Source organism: Dermochelys coriacea, chromosome 2, assembly GCF_009764565.3.
Source record: "Dermochelys coriacea isolate rDerCor1 chromosome 2, rDerCor1.pri.v4, whole genome shotgun sequence".
In the NCBI taxonomy this organism is placed as follows: Eukaryota; Metazoa; Chordata; order Testudines; family Dermochelyidae; genus Dermochelys; species Dermochelys coriacea.
This window is the reverse complement of record NC_050069.1, coordinates 157,664,055-157,680,879: the sequence shown is the minus strand read 5'-3', so window position 1 is coordinate 157,680,879 and position 16,825 is coordinate 157,664,055. Positions and strand designations below refer to the sequence as shown.

General features: G+C 41.4%; 2 protein-coding genes across 10 annotated transcripts in view; one reads left to right on the top strand and one right to left on the bottom strand.

The window, feature by feature from the left end:
* BRD9 (bromodomain containing 9) overlaps window positions 1–4,755 on the bottom strand; it is a 56,877-nt gene extending 52,122 nt beyond the window's left edge. For all 6 annotated transcript variants that reach the window (XM_038388943.2, XM_038388944.2, XM_038388945.2 and 3 more), the window contains exons 1-2: window positions 4,626–4,755; window positions 1,026–1,246 (exon numbers count right to left, since the gene is read on the bottom strand). In XM_038388943.2, coding sequence (XP_038244871.1) covers window positions 1,026–1,246; window positions 4,626–4,701 — 297 coding nt within the window. In that variant the 5' untranslated portion in view covers window positions 4,702–4,755. The remainder of the gene's footprint in view (window positions 1–1,025; window positions 1,247–4,625) is intronic.
* TRIP13 (thyroid hormone receptor interactor 13) overlaps window positions 3,910–16,825 on the top strand; it is a 47,077-nt gene continuing 34,161 nt past the window's right edge. Inside the window, exons 1-2 of one of the 4 annotated variants that reach the window (XM_038388958.2) lie at window positions 3,910–4,022; window positions 10,989–11,091. In XM_038388958.2, coding sequence (XP_038244886.1) covers window positions 10,991–11,091 — 101 coding nt within the window. In that variant the 5' untranslated portion in view covers window positions 3,910–4,022; window positions 10,989–10,990. The other 3 variants (XM_038388951.2, XM_038388953.2, XM_043508553.1) reach the window with 3 other exon arrangements.

The window sequence follows — 16,825 nt, the reverse complement described above, 5'->3', positions numbered from 1 at the left end:
TATCAAGGGTATCTGTGCAGGTCTCAAAAGGAGACACATAAACCTTTAAACATGATCTAAAATAGATTTTCTATACCTAAAGATGTTAGTTTTGAAGTCCGACATATCAGGAACTTCCAAGGACAAGAATCACATGCTGGGTTCAGTTCAGAAGCTGGAACTCTCCCGTTGTCAATGTAATAAAGCACTTGTTTCTAACTCCAATGAAATGCAACTTATCAGATTTTAAAAATGCAACATTTTCATTTGTAGACAAGCCCGTCATGAAGACTGATTAGCGGGTAATACAGTAAAAGATTTATAATAAAATGATTACATTGTTCTGCAAATTATCAGATGAATACCTTCCATATATGTGAGGAGCACACAGATGTTTCACAAGTTGTAAGAACACACCCCTTCCTGTTGTCTCAGGGAACATTAAGATACTGGGAGCATCTGGAAGGGTAATTAAATCTAAGGACTGTTAGCTGACCACATCACATATTTTGGCTAAGAACAGGGAGAATAGCAGTCACTAGGACCAAATCACAAAGGTAGGCTTGGAAGGATTAGATTTTTTAAAATCAGTAAATATTTGTAAATGTTGATTTCATCATACACAAACAAACCAACAAAAAAAAAAGTCCATAAAAATAAATGAAATTTGCACATAGACAAAGAAAGAAATATGCAGCTTGAGGACTTAAATCAAACTCTAATAAGGATATTTACTTTGTATGTGATGTTGACTATTTATTTTTTAACAGTTTATAAAGTTTTAACTGTCTGAATCTCAATGTCTACTGTCATTAGTTATTGTCTGACTCCTCCCATAATTTCTTACAAATGTGAAAATTTAAATTGATAAAAATTGAAAAAATGGTGAAAAATAAAATATTGCTATCTGTCAAAACTATCAAACATTGAATTCTGCCAAGCCCACGTATAGGGCTTTGAAGATCAATAAACATCTTGAACTGCCTCAGATGTTAACAGGGAGACAACGCAGTATCTGAAACTGTGGTGTAACAAGTATTGTTTACCTTTCTCTTCCTTCTCTCTTCATCATCAAGATGCTTTTCTTTCTCTTTCTCAGACTTTTTTTTCTTTTTCTTCTTCTTTTCTTTGTGTCGCTCTCGCTCATGGTCTGACCTGTCATCGTAGTAACTTGAATCATGCCCTGATCCCGAGAGTTCAGTGACCTCACTTCCTCCAACTTTAAGCACTAGCTTCAAGGGCTTTTCCAGGGGTTTATCCACATAATCTAAATTAAAGCATAGTAAAAAAAAAAATTCATAAACACACAAAAAAGTTACACAGTAAACAGTAATAGTTATCAGACAGTATCATTCTACTGAAAATTCCATTTGCAAACTAGCATATAGCGTAATTACTGTGAAACGTATCTGAAGGAGTTTTAAAAGAAAAAATCCTAAATTGACCGATCTGAGGCAGGAAACAGCTGTACTAAACAGACAAAGATGTTGGTTTCCATAAATTTAACTTTATGAATCCTTATTATTCAAGAAAATAATCTGCTATATTCTAGAAAACATCAGAAAACTTGTGTAATTGGGTACCAATCCTGAAAACACAGTCACACATGCTTAGCTTTACTCACTTGAGTAAGGTAAAGTACAGATATAAATGTTTGTAGGATCCAGGAATTTAACAGTTTCTAAAGTAAGAATCCCCACAATTCATTGTCTGACAAGAAACTAAATCAATCTTTTATATTAAAAACAAATATTGTAGCAAATATTTACAGACTGTTTTTTTAGATCAGCGTTTCAACTATTTGCTTAAGTAATTTCCTCTTGAACCACTAAACAGCCAATATTTCATTATTCCTTTTTGTACTATGGATGCCTGCCCCACAGATTATAACTTTCTAACAAATTAAAAATGTTTTCAGTTCTTTTGGCCTCACATGAACATAGTTTAAGAACCAAGACTATTAACTGCAGTTACTTGATTCTTTGTCAGATTAATTCAATTCACCATCTTATTTAAAGTGACTCAGGACAGCAGAAATGAAAATGGTTCAGTTAATAACCCAAGAGAGAACTGGATAAAAAAAGACTGGCGTCAAAAGAGTTTATACATCTTTAGTTTGTGCATTCCAGAGTTTTTATTTCTGTGTTCAATGGTCATCTTCTCTTGAAATGCACATAATCATAACTCTAACATTTATGAAGTTTTTTGTTTTGAACTAACTGAAATCGATGACAAAAATTTTTTTTGTTTTTAAAAATAAATTTAAAATTAAATTTGAAACTTTGATTACCTATATAGGGCCTAAACTATCTTATATTAATTTAAAATTAAATACAATATTAGGCAGCACGTTTGCTACCAAAGTTTTAAAGAAAGTCAGCCCTCTGAACTGCTGAAAGTGATTGGCTAAGCACCTAGAACCAGTTTGCTAAAGTGCTAAACCAGCTTTTGACAGCAAATATCCTCTTCTGCAGGTGCCAAGAGAATATTTTCCTTTCAGATTATTCAACTAGTTCAGTTAAATGACTAGTTCACTGAAACTTGAGAAACCAATTGGGAATTGAAAAAGCAGGAAAGCTTGTTTTCCTCTTCCACCCTATGAAAAAAAGGTAAGTGTGAAAAGAGAACTACGAGGGCTTATCTACACTTAAAACGCTGCAGCTGTGCCACTGTAGCATTTAAGCGTAGAAACTACCTAACAGATGGGAGGATTCTACTATCAATGTAGATAATCCACCTCCCCTAGAGGAGGTAGCTAGCTCAACAGAAGTAGTATTCCATTGCCTAGCACTGTTTACATATAGATTTTCACACCTCTGACTGATGTAGTTAAACGACCTAATTTTTTTTATAGTAGACCAGGTCTTACTTCTAAAAGAGCAGTACTCAAACTTGTCTACTGATGACCCCTTTCACATAGCAAGCCTCTGAGTGCGACCCCCCCCTTATAAATTAAAAACACTTTTTAGTATATTTAACACCATTTTAAATGCTGGAGGCAAAGCGGGCTTGGGGGGGGGGGGGAGGCTGACAGCTTGTGACCCCCCATGTAATAACCTCAGGACTCCCTGAGGGGCCCCAACCCCCAGTTTGAGAACCCTTGTTCTAAAATCTTGAAGAATACAGTGACCAGACACAAGCAGCTCAATTTACTAATTACTTCCTTTGTTTAATAAATCAGTGTTAAATGGAAAATATGTTTTAATAAAACATTTTTTTCTTATATAGTCAGCACATTTAAGACAATTTTTAAAATTAAAAAAAATAAGATGCTGCTTTTTGTGCATTTTAAAATGAATTCCAATATATATACAAGTAAAAAGTTAATTTAGTAAATAAGATATGCAACATTCACCATTGTCTAATAGAAAAAATGAAAACATTAAGAACCTGATTAAATGTACGTTAACTGCTTAAATATGAAAAGATGTAGCATGTTGTCCTAGCTAGCAAAACAAAGTACCAATTTTAGCGCAGAGCTATCTTTCGCTGTAAATCAACAAGTTTTAGGGGTTATCAACCCAGGAGAATCAACATTTCTTCAGAAAAAGAACTAAACTTACAAATGCAAAAAACACAATTAAGACAGATGATTTAAGCCAAGGTTTCCCGCTTTCTGATTTAAAGCACGATTACAATTGGTGATTTAAACTGCTCTGATTTACATCAATCTACCTTGAGTAATGCTACCCAATCTCTCCTTCCTTTCTTCATCATCAATTACAGGTTTCAGAAGCGTTAGTCTGTATTCGCAAAAAGAAAAAAGGAGGACTTGTGGCACCTTAGAGACTAACGCATTTATTTGAGCTTATGCTCAAATAAATGCGTTAGTCTCTAAGGTGCCACAAGTCCTCCTTTTCTTATCATCAAGGAGTGCACCTGTTCTTTTAAATACAAGAGTCCAAATAGCTGCTGGGGAACTAGTTTTCTTCGACAGCTGCAGGTTACTCATCAGCTGCCTGCAGCGTTACCTATGCGCATCGAACACAGAGGGAGGGAAACTGCGATAAGCACCTGAACGCACAAAGACTTCGCTTTGCCAGGTTTGCGCTGACCCCAGGACGTGAGAGAGAGAAGATGGGCGAGAAGAGGTTGCGGGGACGCGGCGAAGAGGGCGGGGACGCGGGGCTAGGCTCTGCTAGTCTAGGGCGATGCAGAGGCCCGCTGAATCCACCGGGCCTTGCGGGGCTCTCCCTAGCGCACTTGGTACACGGGGGAGGTACAGGATTAGTTAGGCAGATGAAGGCGACTCCCAGCGCTGGGCTCCGCAGCCTGAGGCGTCAGCTGGGCTCGGGGCTAGCGCCGGGGTCTTCAGCCGCCGCCGCCCCCCCCGCTAGTTGCTGCCGTTCATCTGGCCGATTTCTGCCCGGCTGTTTTCAGCCGCAGCCCGCCCCCGGGCGAGCAGGGCCAACCTCCGCGCAGCCAGGGGAGAGCCGCAGCTCAACGCGCCGCCGCCAGCTCGCCCTCATCGCGGCGGCGGCGGCGGCGGCGGCGGGGGGGGGTTTGGCCTCAGCCCCCCCCCCCCGCCCTAAAACGAGCGTCGGGAGACCTCGCGGGCAGCGGCCCCCGGGGCCGAACCCGCCGAGCCAGCGGCGCCGCCCGCGGGCTGAGGAGGCAGCGAAGGGCCCCGCCGCTCCGGCTCTCACCGCTGTAGGTGGGGGGCGCGGCGGCCGATCGCCATTCCGCCTTCTCCGTCTTGTGCTTTTTGTGCTTCTTGCCCATGGCGGCCGCTCGGGCCCCCCTGGAAGCGAGGCCGGAGATGCACGTCCGGGTGAGGGGGGGGGGCGGCTTTGCATGCACGTCCGGGGCAGGGGGCGGGGTTCCCCCCCTCCCCGCGTTTTTCCAAAAGTTGCGACGGCAGCGGCTTTTCGTGCCCCGGCCCGGCCCCTCCTCGCAGCGGCGGCAGCGGCGCGGTACGTTGGGGGAGCGGGGGCTGGTCCGGGACGGAGGCTTCGGCTGCGAGGCGCTCTCCGCGCTGGGGCCCAAACGGGCTCCCTGGAGCCGAGCGGCCCGGGGCCTTCCTGAGAGAGCGGGTCAGCGGTGAGCGCAGGGTGGTGTGGCCCGGCCCGGCTCGTCTCGTCCCTAGAGCGGCCTGTGCGGTGTCCTCGGGATCCGCCTGTGTGACCTGCCGCCGGGCAGCCTCCGCGCAGGCCCCGGGGCAGAGAGGGCATCAGGTTCGCCACGTGGTGGTGCCTGGTCGGGTCAGCCCTCGGTTCCCTGCCCGCTAAGGGCGTAACTGCGTTGGCATGAAGGTCCTTGAGACTGGTACAGCTGGCCCAATAGAGGCGCCAAGGCGATTAAATAATAGACGATGTCCAAAGGCTATAAAGCAAGGCTTTGCTGTTATGAGTGCCCCCACACAGGTGCTGTTAACGGTATAATTATTTCAGTAAAAACCACACCCCTCCCCACATTAGCTGTGCTGGTAAAACTGTGAAACGTAGGCTAAGTTTAACGTGGATTACAATGCGAATTGTCCTGTTAAGGGAGGCAGAGATTAACATGTTTCAGAGAAGCAGCCGTGTTAGTCTGTATTCGCAAAAAGAAAAGGAGGACCTGTGGCACCTTAGAGACTAACAAATTTATTAGAGCATAAGCTTTCGTGAGCTACAGCTCACTTCATCGGATGCATTTGCCAAATGCATCCGATGAAGTGAGCTGTAGCTCACGAAAGCTTATGCTCTAATAAATTTGTTAGTCTCTAAGGTGCCACAAGTCCTCCTTTTCTTTTGGAGATTAACATGTCTGCATTAAGGGGAAAAAAAGATGATTTACGAACGATTTAGCTAACCAGGCCAAAGGTCTCGTCTTTCTCGAGTTAATGGGCCAGCTGTTAACTCAAGATGTAAAATCTAGTGAAGACAAAGACCTGAGTGGGTGTGAGTTCTACAGCAGCCGACTGATTTATTTGTAAGGTATTCAGGGTTGTTTGTAGCCATGTTGGCCCCACGGTATTAGAGAGACAAGGTGGGTGAGATAATATCTTTTATTGGAGCAACTTCCGTTGGTAAAAGAGACAAGCTTCTCTTTCACCAACAGAAGTTGTTCCAATAAAAGATATTACCTCATCCACCTAGTGTCTCATTTGTAAATCACCAGAGTCCACCCCTGCATTGATTCAGTCTCACTGGGTGAGTCTAGGCTGCATTTTAAAACCTCCGGCAGCGGGTCTGCAGGGATAGACCAAGGAGCCCAAACTCCTGCCAGAGCCCGAATATCTACACTGCTGTTTTGTTTTTTTTTTTTTTTTAGCCTGAGCACAAGTCTACAGACTGTAGATTTGGACTCTGACATTCACTGATGTGAGTTTTACACAACAGTGTAGATGTACTCTCAGTACTGTTCTCAGGTGTCCTCTTGCCGGATGCCGTAGTTGTACTGTGCAGGGGCATGTCATGGTGCTCTGAGTAGGAGCACAAGTATGGTATGCTTCAGTCACAACTGCTGGGTGGGGCAGGTTATTTCCCCTTTCAACAACAGGGAGGAGCTTCTGTATTTGAAGATTTGTAGGTACTTGATGGGTCTGACAGAGGACACTGCTTGTCAGTGTGGATACAAATTGATAACCTAAAAAAATTTACTCATTTGTATTTATGCTTTTTCTTTTAAAAATTCATCTGTTTAAATCTGAAGTTATGACAATTTATGTTAAAGCCTAAACTTACTATGAGCTATTAAAATCATTTAAATAAATATTCTGTATGAATGTATAAATTCTAATGAGTCATAGGATGCCGCTTTTAAATTTTATATACAGCATCGGGGGAGGGACTTTTGTATTCAACCCGAAGCTTTGTGTTAGTATCAAATTCTGCATTAAGTATGTATCTCTATTATTTTTAGCATTTACAACAGAGCAAATGCTGGTATTTATGTTTTTCCACGTAAGAATTTTCAGTTTCTGTTGTGCAAAAAACTGTAACAAATGTTGATGGGGAAAAGATATGAAAGGGAGACAGACTAAATTAGTCCTACAAAAGGAAAGGGCATACTGATCTAATTCAAGGACTGTGTTAAGATCATGCATGGTAAACAAGAAAAGTGTAGAACCAGAAACTAGTGAACCGAAATAAACATGTTGTGAACTAGGCTAATTGGTGGACAAAATAATGAGGGGATGGATTGTACCACCCACCAGTCCGTTTTTGGGTCCTTAAAGAAAGAGACTTTGGAGAGGTGGGGGAGGAGGGACTCTGGCTACTGGAGCTGCATCTTGGCTGCATTTCCATCATCTCCTGGGACCCCGAACCTTCATCCTAATCCCGAGAGACGTCCTGGCCAGACTGGGCCAAAGAGAGAAACCTGATGACGTCAACCTCAGCTGATTCCAACCGAATCACAAACACCACCTGGGATGAAACAGGATCAGACTTTAACAAAAGTTCCAGCCCATCTCAACTGACTTCTTTTCTCTTCCCTAATAGGACAGTTGTTACCTTTTTTTTTTTTTTTTTTTAATACCATCTTACAAGACTCTCAAACAATGGGAAAAAGAAAAGGAGTACTTGTGGCACCTTAGAGACTAACAAATTTATTAGAGCATAAGCTTTCGTGAGCTACAGCTCACTTCATCGGATGCATTTGGTGGAAAAAACAGAGGAGAGATTTATATACACACACACAGAGAACATGAAACAATGGGTTTATCATACACACTGTAAGGAGAGTGATCACTTAAGATAAGCCATCACCAACAGCAGGGGGGGGAAGGAGGAAAACCTTTCATGGTGACAAGCAGGTAGGCTAATTCCAGCAGTTAACAAGAATATCAGAGGAACAGTGGGGGGTGGGGTGGGAGGGAGAAATACCATGGGGAAATAGTTTTACTTTGTGTAATGACTCATCCACTCCCAGTCTCTATTCAAGCCTAAGTTAATTGTATCCAGTTTGCAAATTAATTCCAATTCAGCAGTCTCTCGTTGGAGTCTGTTTTTGAAGCTTTTTTGTTGAAGGATAGCCACTCTTAGGTCTGTGATCGAGTGACCAGAGAGATTGAAGTGTTCTCCAACTGGTTTTTGAATGTTATAATTCTTGACGTCTGATTTGTGTCCATTCATTCTTTTACGTAGAGACTGTCCAGTTTGGCCAATGTACATGGCAGAGGGGCATTGCTGGCACATGATGGCATATATCACATTGGTAGATGCGCAGGTGAACGAGCCTCTGATAGTGTGGCTGATGTGATTAGGCCCTATGATGGTATCCCCTGAATAGATATGTGGACAGAGTTGGCAACGGGCTTTGTTGCAAGGATAGGTTCCTGGGTTAGTGGTTCTGTTGTGTGGTGTGTGGTTGCTGGTGAGTATTTGCTTCAGATTGGGGGGCTGTCTGTAAGCAAGGACTGGTCTGTCTCCCAAGATCTGAGAGAGCGATGGCTCGTCCTTCAGGATAGGTTGTAGATCCTTGATGATGCGTTGGAGGGGTTTTAGTTGGGGGCTGAAGGTGATGGCTAGTGGCGTTCTGTTGTTTTCTTTGTTGGGCCTGTCCTGTAGTAGGTGACTTCTGGGTACTCTTCTGGCTCTGTCAATCTGTTTCTTCACTTCAGCAGGTGGGTATTGTAGTTGTAGGAATGCATGATAGAGATCTTGTAGGTGTTTGTCTCTGTCTGAGGGGTTGGAGCAAATGCGGTTATATCGTAGCGCTTGGCTGTAGACAATGGATCGAGTGGTATGATCTGGATGAAAGCTAGAGGCATGTAGGTAGGAATAGCGGTCAGTAGGTTTCCGATATAGGGTGGTGTTTATGTGACCATCGCTTATTAGCACCGTAGTGTCCAGGAAGTGGATCTCTTGTGTGGACTGGTCCAGGCTGAGGTTGATGGTGGGATGGAAATTGTTGAAATCATGGTGGAATTCCTCAAGAGCTTCTTTTCCATGGGTCCAGATGATGAAGATGTCATCAATGTAGCACAAGTAGAGTAGGGGCATTAGGGGACGAGAGCTGAGGAAGCGTTGTTCTAAGTCAGCCATAAAAATGTTGGCATACTGTGGGGCCATGCGGGTACCCATCGCAGTGCCGCTGATTTGAAAGTATACATTGTCACCAAATGTGAAATAGTTATGGGTCAGGACAAAGTCACAAAGTTCTGCCACCAGGTTAGCCGTGACAGTATCGGGGATACTGTTCCTGACGGCTTGTAGTCCATCTTTGTGTGGAATGTTGGTGTAGAGGGCTTCTACATCCATAGTGGCTAGGATGGTGTTTTTAGGAAGATCACCAATGGACTGTAGTTTCCTCAGGAAATCGGTGGTGTCTCGAAGATAGCTGGGAGTGCTGGTAACGAAGGGCCTGAGGAGGGAGTCTACATAGCCAGACAATCCTGCGCATCTACCAATGTGATATATGCCATCATGTGCCAGCAATGCCCCTCTGCCATGTACATTGGCCAAACTGGACAGTCTCTACGTAAAAGAATGAATGGACACAAATCAGACGTCAAGAATTATAACATTCAAAAACCAGTTGGAGAACACTTCAATCTCTCTGGTCACTCGATCACAGACCGAAGAGTGGTTATACTTCAACAAAAAAGCTTCAAAAACAGACTCCAACGAGAGACTGCTGAATTGGAATTAATTTGCAAACTGGATACAATTAACTTAGGCTTGAATAGAGACTGGGAATGGATGAGTCATTACACAAAGTAAAACTATTTCCCCATGGTATTTCTCCCTCCCACCCCACCCCCCACTGTCCCTCTGATATTCTTGTTAACTGCTGGAATTAGCCTACCTGCTTGTCACCATGAAAGGTTTTCCTCCTTTCCCCCCCTGCTGTTGGTGATGGCTTATCTTAAGTGATCACTCTCCTTACAGTGTGTATGATAAACCCATTGTTTCATGTTCTCTGTGTGTGTGTATATAAATCTCTCCTCTGTTTTTTCCACCAAATGCATCCGATGAAGTGAGCTGTAGCTCACGAAAGCTTATGCTCTAATAAATTTGTTAGTCTCTAAGGTGCCACCAGTACTCCTTTTCTTTTTGCGAATACAGACTAACACGGCTGCTACTCTGAATCAAACAATGGGAGTTTTCCTTCTGAAGGCATGGCTACATTCGAAACTTCAAAGCACTGCCGCGGGAATGCTCCTGCGGCAGTGCTTTGAAGTGCAAGCGTGGTTTTGCGTGAGCGCTGGGAGAGAGGTATCGCAGCGCTCCTGGTATTCTACCTCCACGAGGGGATTAGCTCTGAGTGTTGCGAGCACAGCTCCCGGCACTCTGAGTCTGTCTACACTGGCACTTTAAAGTGCTCAGACTTGGTGCACTCAGGGGGGTGATTTTTCTCACCCCCTGAGCCAGCAAGGTAGAGCATTATAAAATCTAAGTGTAGACAAGCCCTAAAATTCCTCCCCAAATAAAGGGAAAGAGAACAAAAAATGTTAAATATTAAACCGTCGCTTAATATTTTATATTTCAAATGCTTTAACTGTTTTTCTTTATCTTTAATAAAAGTTTAAAAGAATGTTAATGGTGTGTTTGCCATGGTACTAAGCAGACTGAGGTGTCTTTTTTCCTGAACCCTGTTTAACACTGTTTAATGTTGGACAGTGACTGGGTTATGCAAATATCTTTAACCCATATATTTCATCTAAATTAATCCAACAGAATAATGAGTTTATAGAGCAGTTTGTAGATGTGAATTGCTGAAAGCTAACGTAATTCATGTAGAGGTGTGGACTGTGGTATAAAAGTTTGTATATGTTTGCCTGAATTTGAGTATCACTGCTTGAACTGTTACCCCTCTGAAAACTGTTTCAACTGTAACAAAATCTCTGTTTTTTTTTTTTAATCTTTCCATCACTTTTTTCAATTTATGATAAACAGCCTTCCTCCAGAAAGCATTATAGCCAGAGATCTACATTCCCACTGGCATTCCACAAGTATTAACTTGGCCTAATTATTATTAGAACAGGGGGCAAATTCTTTCATTCTGATGTTTTTACAACTCTTCAAAGTAAAGGCCATTGGAGACACTTCTTTAGTAAACGCTGTTGTATATTTTCTTTTTAGGAATGAATAAAATGGATGAGGCAGCTGGTGATTTAAAACAGGCACTTCCAAACGTGTGCGATTCTGTCCAGTTACATGTAGAAGTTCACCAGAAATCAAACAGGTTTGTTTTATATTGTGACCATTTCAGAGGTATATGAATCAAGTCTAACATAAACCACAAGAACTTAGTAGGTTTTCCAAAACACAAACTTCATTTCAAAAATTAGTAAAGGTAGTTAAATACGTGTGCTTACCTATCACACCATTAACACAACCAATTCACTAAAGAAAAATAAAAACTTGCACCACCTGTATACTAAACTTCTTATTCTTTTCAAGAAATGTGCATTTCACCAACACAAACTTAACTTTGACCTTGGATTTTATTTAATATATTTTTATCTTGATATTACTGTCTGAATATTGACAGTATTGTGATCAACTGCTAAATATTAACTATTAAGGATGTAACTATTTTTTCATGAGAATAGTATACATGTCTAATAACAAAAATCATGACATTGTCAGGGTGGTAAAATTACATATATGTATGCGTGTGAGGCTCGTCTAAAGTATTCATATGTAATTTGATGGCTATTTTTAAGGAAGAATGTTGTTTGTTTTTTTAGATTAGTTATGATAGTCTATTTATTTTGGGCTAGAGTTAGTCTTATTGAGTTGAAATAGAACTTGGTTGCCAAATAATATATTCTGTGGTCTGTGCAAGATTTATGCGGTCTATAACTATTCATTTCCTAGCTTTTAAGTACTTTGGACTTAAGTTATGTAACAGAACACTGTGGCTTAATAACTTCAAAGGTTTTTTGAAACCAAGTGTTTTGGCTTTGATATTCCAATTTTTATGGCTTTCACTTTTTCTTGTGAAGGCAAATTAAGGTTATTTTCATTTTAAATAAAATGGGTTGAACAGGTCATTAGATTATTAAATTAAAGGAGTAAGTAGGGTTGGGCAAGATAATTTCTGGAAACAGACATCCGTATTCCCTTAATTGTTCTGAAATTGGTGTTTTTAAAATCAGTGAAAATGTACTGTCTCTAAGGGAGACATCACCGTAGTATGTTTAGAAGCAGTCCTTTGTATGTACAAGCAATACATTATCTTAGTCTCTTTGCACTGATTTTTGAAGAATTTTTCTATTCAGTATGGAAGAATTAATGTATGACTGGTTTCTAGACTACATTCACTGGCTTTTCATATTCTCAATCAGCTTCAGTAATGGAGAATCATGCTATGAATAATAACTGTTCAAAAAATATTTTTCTAGCCCTGCCCTGAAAAAATGCTTGTGCACAAGCAAATGTAATAACAAACCCAGAATTCTATATGAACAGACAGGAAGGGGCCAGATTGGATCTCCCGTGCCAAGAGGCAGTACTGCCTTTTTTGTGTATCGCCAGCGCAATTTCCTTAAAGTCTCCCACATCCTCGGCATCCAGATCAACCTGGTAGATTGTTTGAGCAGGTCTTTCACCAGTGACCACGAGTTGTCTCTGGCCAGATATAGTCAGACTTATTTTTTTGAAACTGTGGGGTTCACCCGTAAACCCGTTTGCAACTTGACACAACAGGAATTGTCCTCAGTTTTGTTCATGTCCTGGTCATAGTCCAGAGTCTCTGTCGGATGCTTTTCTGTTGTCCTGGGAAGATAATCTCATGTATGCATCCTCTTTGGTTCTGCTCCTACCTAGAGTGTTGTTAAAAATCAAACAAGGTCATGCTTGCATGATCCTCGTAGCACTGGCGTGGCCTCACCAGTGTTGATTTTCCACTCTGCTGATTCTCTCAAGCAGGGCTTCAGAACCAGACCTGATCTCCTTAGACCATGGTGCCCCTCCTTCATCACAATCCCTGTGCTCTTAGCTGTACAGTGTGAATGCTCCATCATTTAATAATTTGCAGGAGGTCTGTTCAAGGGATATTCAAAACATTCTCTTTGAATAGCAGAAAACCTTCTTCTAGATGTACTTACCCATGAAGTGAAAATTATTTTCTTTGTGGTCTCAACAAAAAAGTATTTGTCTCCTCTGGGCTCCAATATAACATGTGCTGGACTATTTGTTATTCCTGAAACAGCAAGGTCTTGCCATTTGTTCCATCAGGGTGTACCTAGCTGCTCACTCTGCTTTCTACCTTCCATTTGATAATTATCCACTTTTATCCGGTCCTACCTCACTCAGGTTTTTGAAGGGTTATATCTGAGCTAAGTTTATATCCCCAAGTAGAGGATCCTAGCTCCCCCATGAACTTTAAACATGATGTTAACAAAACTAATGGATCCACCCTTTGAACCTCTTTCTACCTGTTTTTTGCTGCATCTTTCAGTAAAGGTTGCCTTTTGGGTGGCAATTACCTTAGCAAGGAGAGTAGGAGAATTGATACCCCTGGTGTCTGATTGACCATATACAGTCTGTTACAAGGACAGGGTATACTTACACTTTCATCCAAAGTCACTCACCTAAGTGGTTTCTCATTTCCACATCAATCAGGCAATGTATTTATCAACTTTCTTTCCTAACCCTCTTGTTGCTAATGATGAAGAGAGATGCCACACAGATGTTAGGGAAGTATTTGTATTTTTCTTGCATAAGACACAACCATTCATAGCAACTGTGGACAGGATGTAGGGCCTTCCAGTCTCATCTCAAAGAACTTCGTTGTGCATTTCCTCCTGGATGTGTTTGTGCTACAATATGGCCGGTATAATTCCGACAAGCAGGGAGCTAGAATATTCAACAAGATCGCATGCAGCGTCTGCTGCTTTTCTAGCTAAAGTGCCTATACTGGACATTTATAGAACTGCAGCTTGGTCATCAGTACATATTTTTGCATGTCATGGTGCTATTTTTTTTAAGTCTAGAGAGAGTGCCAGATTTGGATGTGTGTATAGTCCTTCCATCATTATTTGGGTAAACTGTGATCCCACCTTTCGGACTGAACTGCTTGTGAGTCACCTGAAGTGGAATGGATGTGGGCAATCATTCAAAGAAAACATGTTTATGTTCTTTAAGATGTGTTGTGTATGACCATTCCATGACCCACCCTACTTCCCCTCTATATTGGAGTCTGTCCGGTAAGAAGGAACTCGGGGCAGGAGGGCGTGCGCACGCTCTGGCCTTTATACCATTGGGTAGCAGCACGAGGCAGCAGAGAGCTCAAGAGGTGCCCCGATGAGTACTGGGAACGCAAAAATCTCCAGTGCTAGTGCACTGGGTGTGAATATACCTTAAGTGGAATAAACGTGAAACATAACTCGAACAACAGTTACAGAACAGGTTAGTAGCAGTTTTTCTGTGGTATATGACCATTAAGTTTCACACAAAAGTGTAAACGTGTTTTAAACCTGACTCGTTACTCCTGGGGGAATTCTGTGCCACTGCACATGCAGAATTTGTGCAGAAATTAATACCTTTGCGCAGAATTTCCTTTTCCTCCACAGAAATAGGCTGGAAAGCTGCTGGCCTCTACTAGGGGCCACTGGACCCGGCAGAGCACAGCTTGCAAATAGAAGACACTGCCAGGGGGTGGGGAAGGCAGCTGGAGGGTTCCTGGCAGCTGCAGTTTTTTAGTACAGCCTGAAGGAAGTAGGCGGCATGCAGGAATCTCCATACAAGCCTGGGACTTGGCCTCAGGCTGTTGCTCCCTCTGGATTCCGGGGTGAGGGGGGGCAAATGTCTGGGTTGGGGGGGACGGCTGGGGTCTGGGTACCCCGTAGCTGGGCTCTGAGGGGTAGGTGGTATGTGCGAATGTCTACGCTGGGGGTGCCCTGCAGCTGGGCTCTGGGGAGAGGGGGTATGGGTGTCTGGCTAGATTCTGGGAGGTGGGTTGTCGTAAGGGTTTCCTTAACTCTCTCCTCCTAGAGGAAGATTTTTTTTGTGTCCATACTGCTACAGACATAGTTGCTGAAAGGTATTTTGAAATAAGTTACCAAAATAATTTAAACTGGCGTGATTATATAGTTATTTTGACAAGTAAAATATGCAGAATTTTAAAATATTGTGCAAAGAATTCCCCCAGGAGTAAATCTTACGTCGAGCTGTTTCAGTGCAGCTTCTGCTAGTACTTTTTGACAACCGATAGCTTAATTTTTGGCAAGTATTAGAACTAGGGCTGTCAAGCGATTTAAAAATTGTTCGATTAAAAAAATTGCATGATTAATCACTTAATTAAACAATAATAGAATACTATTTAAATATTTTTGGCTGTTTTTCTACATTTTCAAACATATTGATTTCAATTAGAACACAGAATACCAAGTGTATAGTGCTCACTTTATATTTATTTTGGATTACAAATATTTGCACTGTAAAAAACAAAAGAAATAGTATTTTTCAATTCACCTCATACAAATACTGTAGTACAATCTCTTTATCATGAAAGTTGAATTTACAAATGTAGAATTGTATACAAAAAATAACTGCACTGAAAAATAAAACCATGTAAAACTTTAGAGACTACAAGTCCGCTCAGACAAACAAACTGGGTTACAATTTGCAGGCAATAATACTGCCTGCTTCTTGTTTACAGTGTCGCCTGAAAGTGAGAACAGGCATTTGCATGGCACTGTTGTAGCTGACGTGTCAAGATATTTACATGCCAGATGCGCTAATAATTCATATGTCCTTTCATCTTCAACTACCATTCCATAGGACATGCGTCCATGCTGATGATGGGTTCTGCTTGATAACAATCCAAAGCAGAGTGAACCAACGCATATTCCTTTTCGTTATCTGAGTCAGATGCCACCAACAGAAGGATGATTTACTTTTTTTAGTCTTTCAGATTCCGTAATTTTTGCATCGGAGTGTTGCTTTTTTAAGACTAATGAATGCATGCTCCACACCTTATCCCTCTCAGATTTTGGAAGGCATTTCTGATTCTTAAACCTTGGATCGAGTGCTGTAGCTATGTTTGGAAATCTCACATTGCTATCTTCTTTGCGTTTTTGTCAAATTTGCTGTGAAAGTGTTCTTAAAACAAACATGCTGGGTCATCATCCGAGACTGTCATAACATAAAATGTATGGCACAATGTGGGTAAAACAGAGCTGAAGACATACAGTTCTCCCCCAAGGAGTTCAGTCATAAGTTTAACACGTTATTTTTTAATGAGCATCATCAGCATGGAAACATGTCCTCTGGAATGGTGGCTGAAGCGTGAAGGGGCATACGAATGTTTAGCATATCTGGTTCGTAAATACCTTGCAATGCCGGCTACGAAAGTGCCATGCAAATGCCTGTTCTCACTTTCAAGTGATCTTGTAAATAAGAAGCTGGCAACGTTATCTCCCATAAATGTAAACAAACTTGTTTCTCTTGGCGATTGGCTGAATAAGAAGTAGGACTGAGCGGACTTGTAGGCTCTAAAGTTTTACATTGTTTTGTTTGTGAGAGCAGTTATGTAACAAAATCTACGTTTGTAAATTGCACTTTTATGATAGAGATTGCACTACAGTACTTGTATGAGGTGAACTGAAAAATACTATTTTTTTATTTTTACAGTGCAAATATTTGTAATAAAATAATATAAAGTGAGCAGTGTACATTGGTATTCTGTGTTGTAATAGAAATCAATATATTTGAAAATGTAGAAAAACATCTGAAAAGATTTAATAAATTTCAATTGGCATTCTATTTAACAGTGCAATTAATCACAATTTTTTTTTGAGTTAATTGTGTGAGTTAACTGCGATTAATTGACAGTCGTAATTAGAACACTTTTTATTATTCTAGAAAAAGTCAGTATTTTCCATGTTTTGTTTCTAAGACCTTTGGAGGAAAGACCTTTTTTAAAAAAAAAAAAAAAATGCTCTTTGTAGGTATATTAATCTTGCATG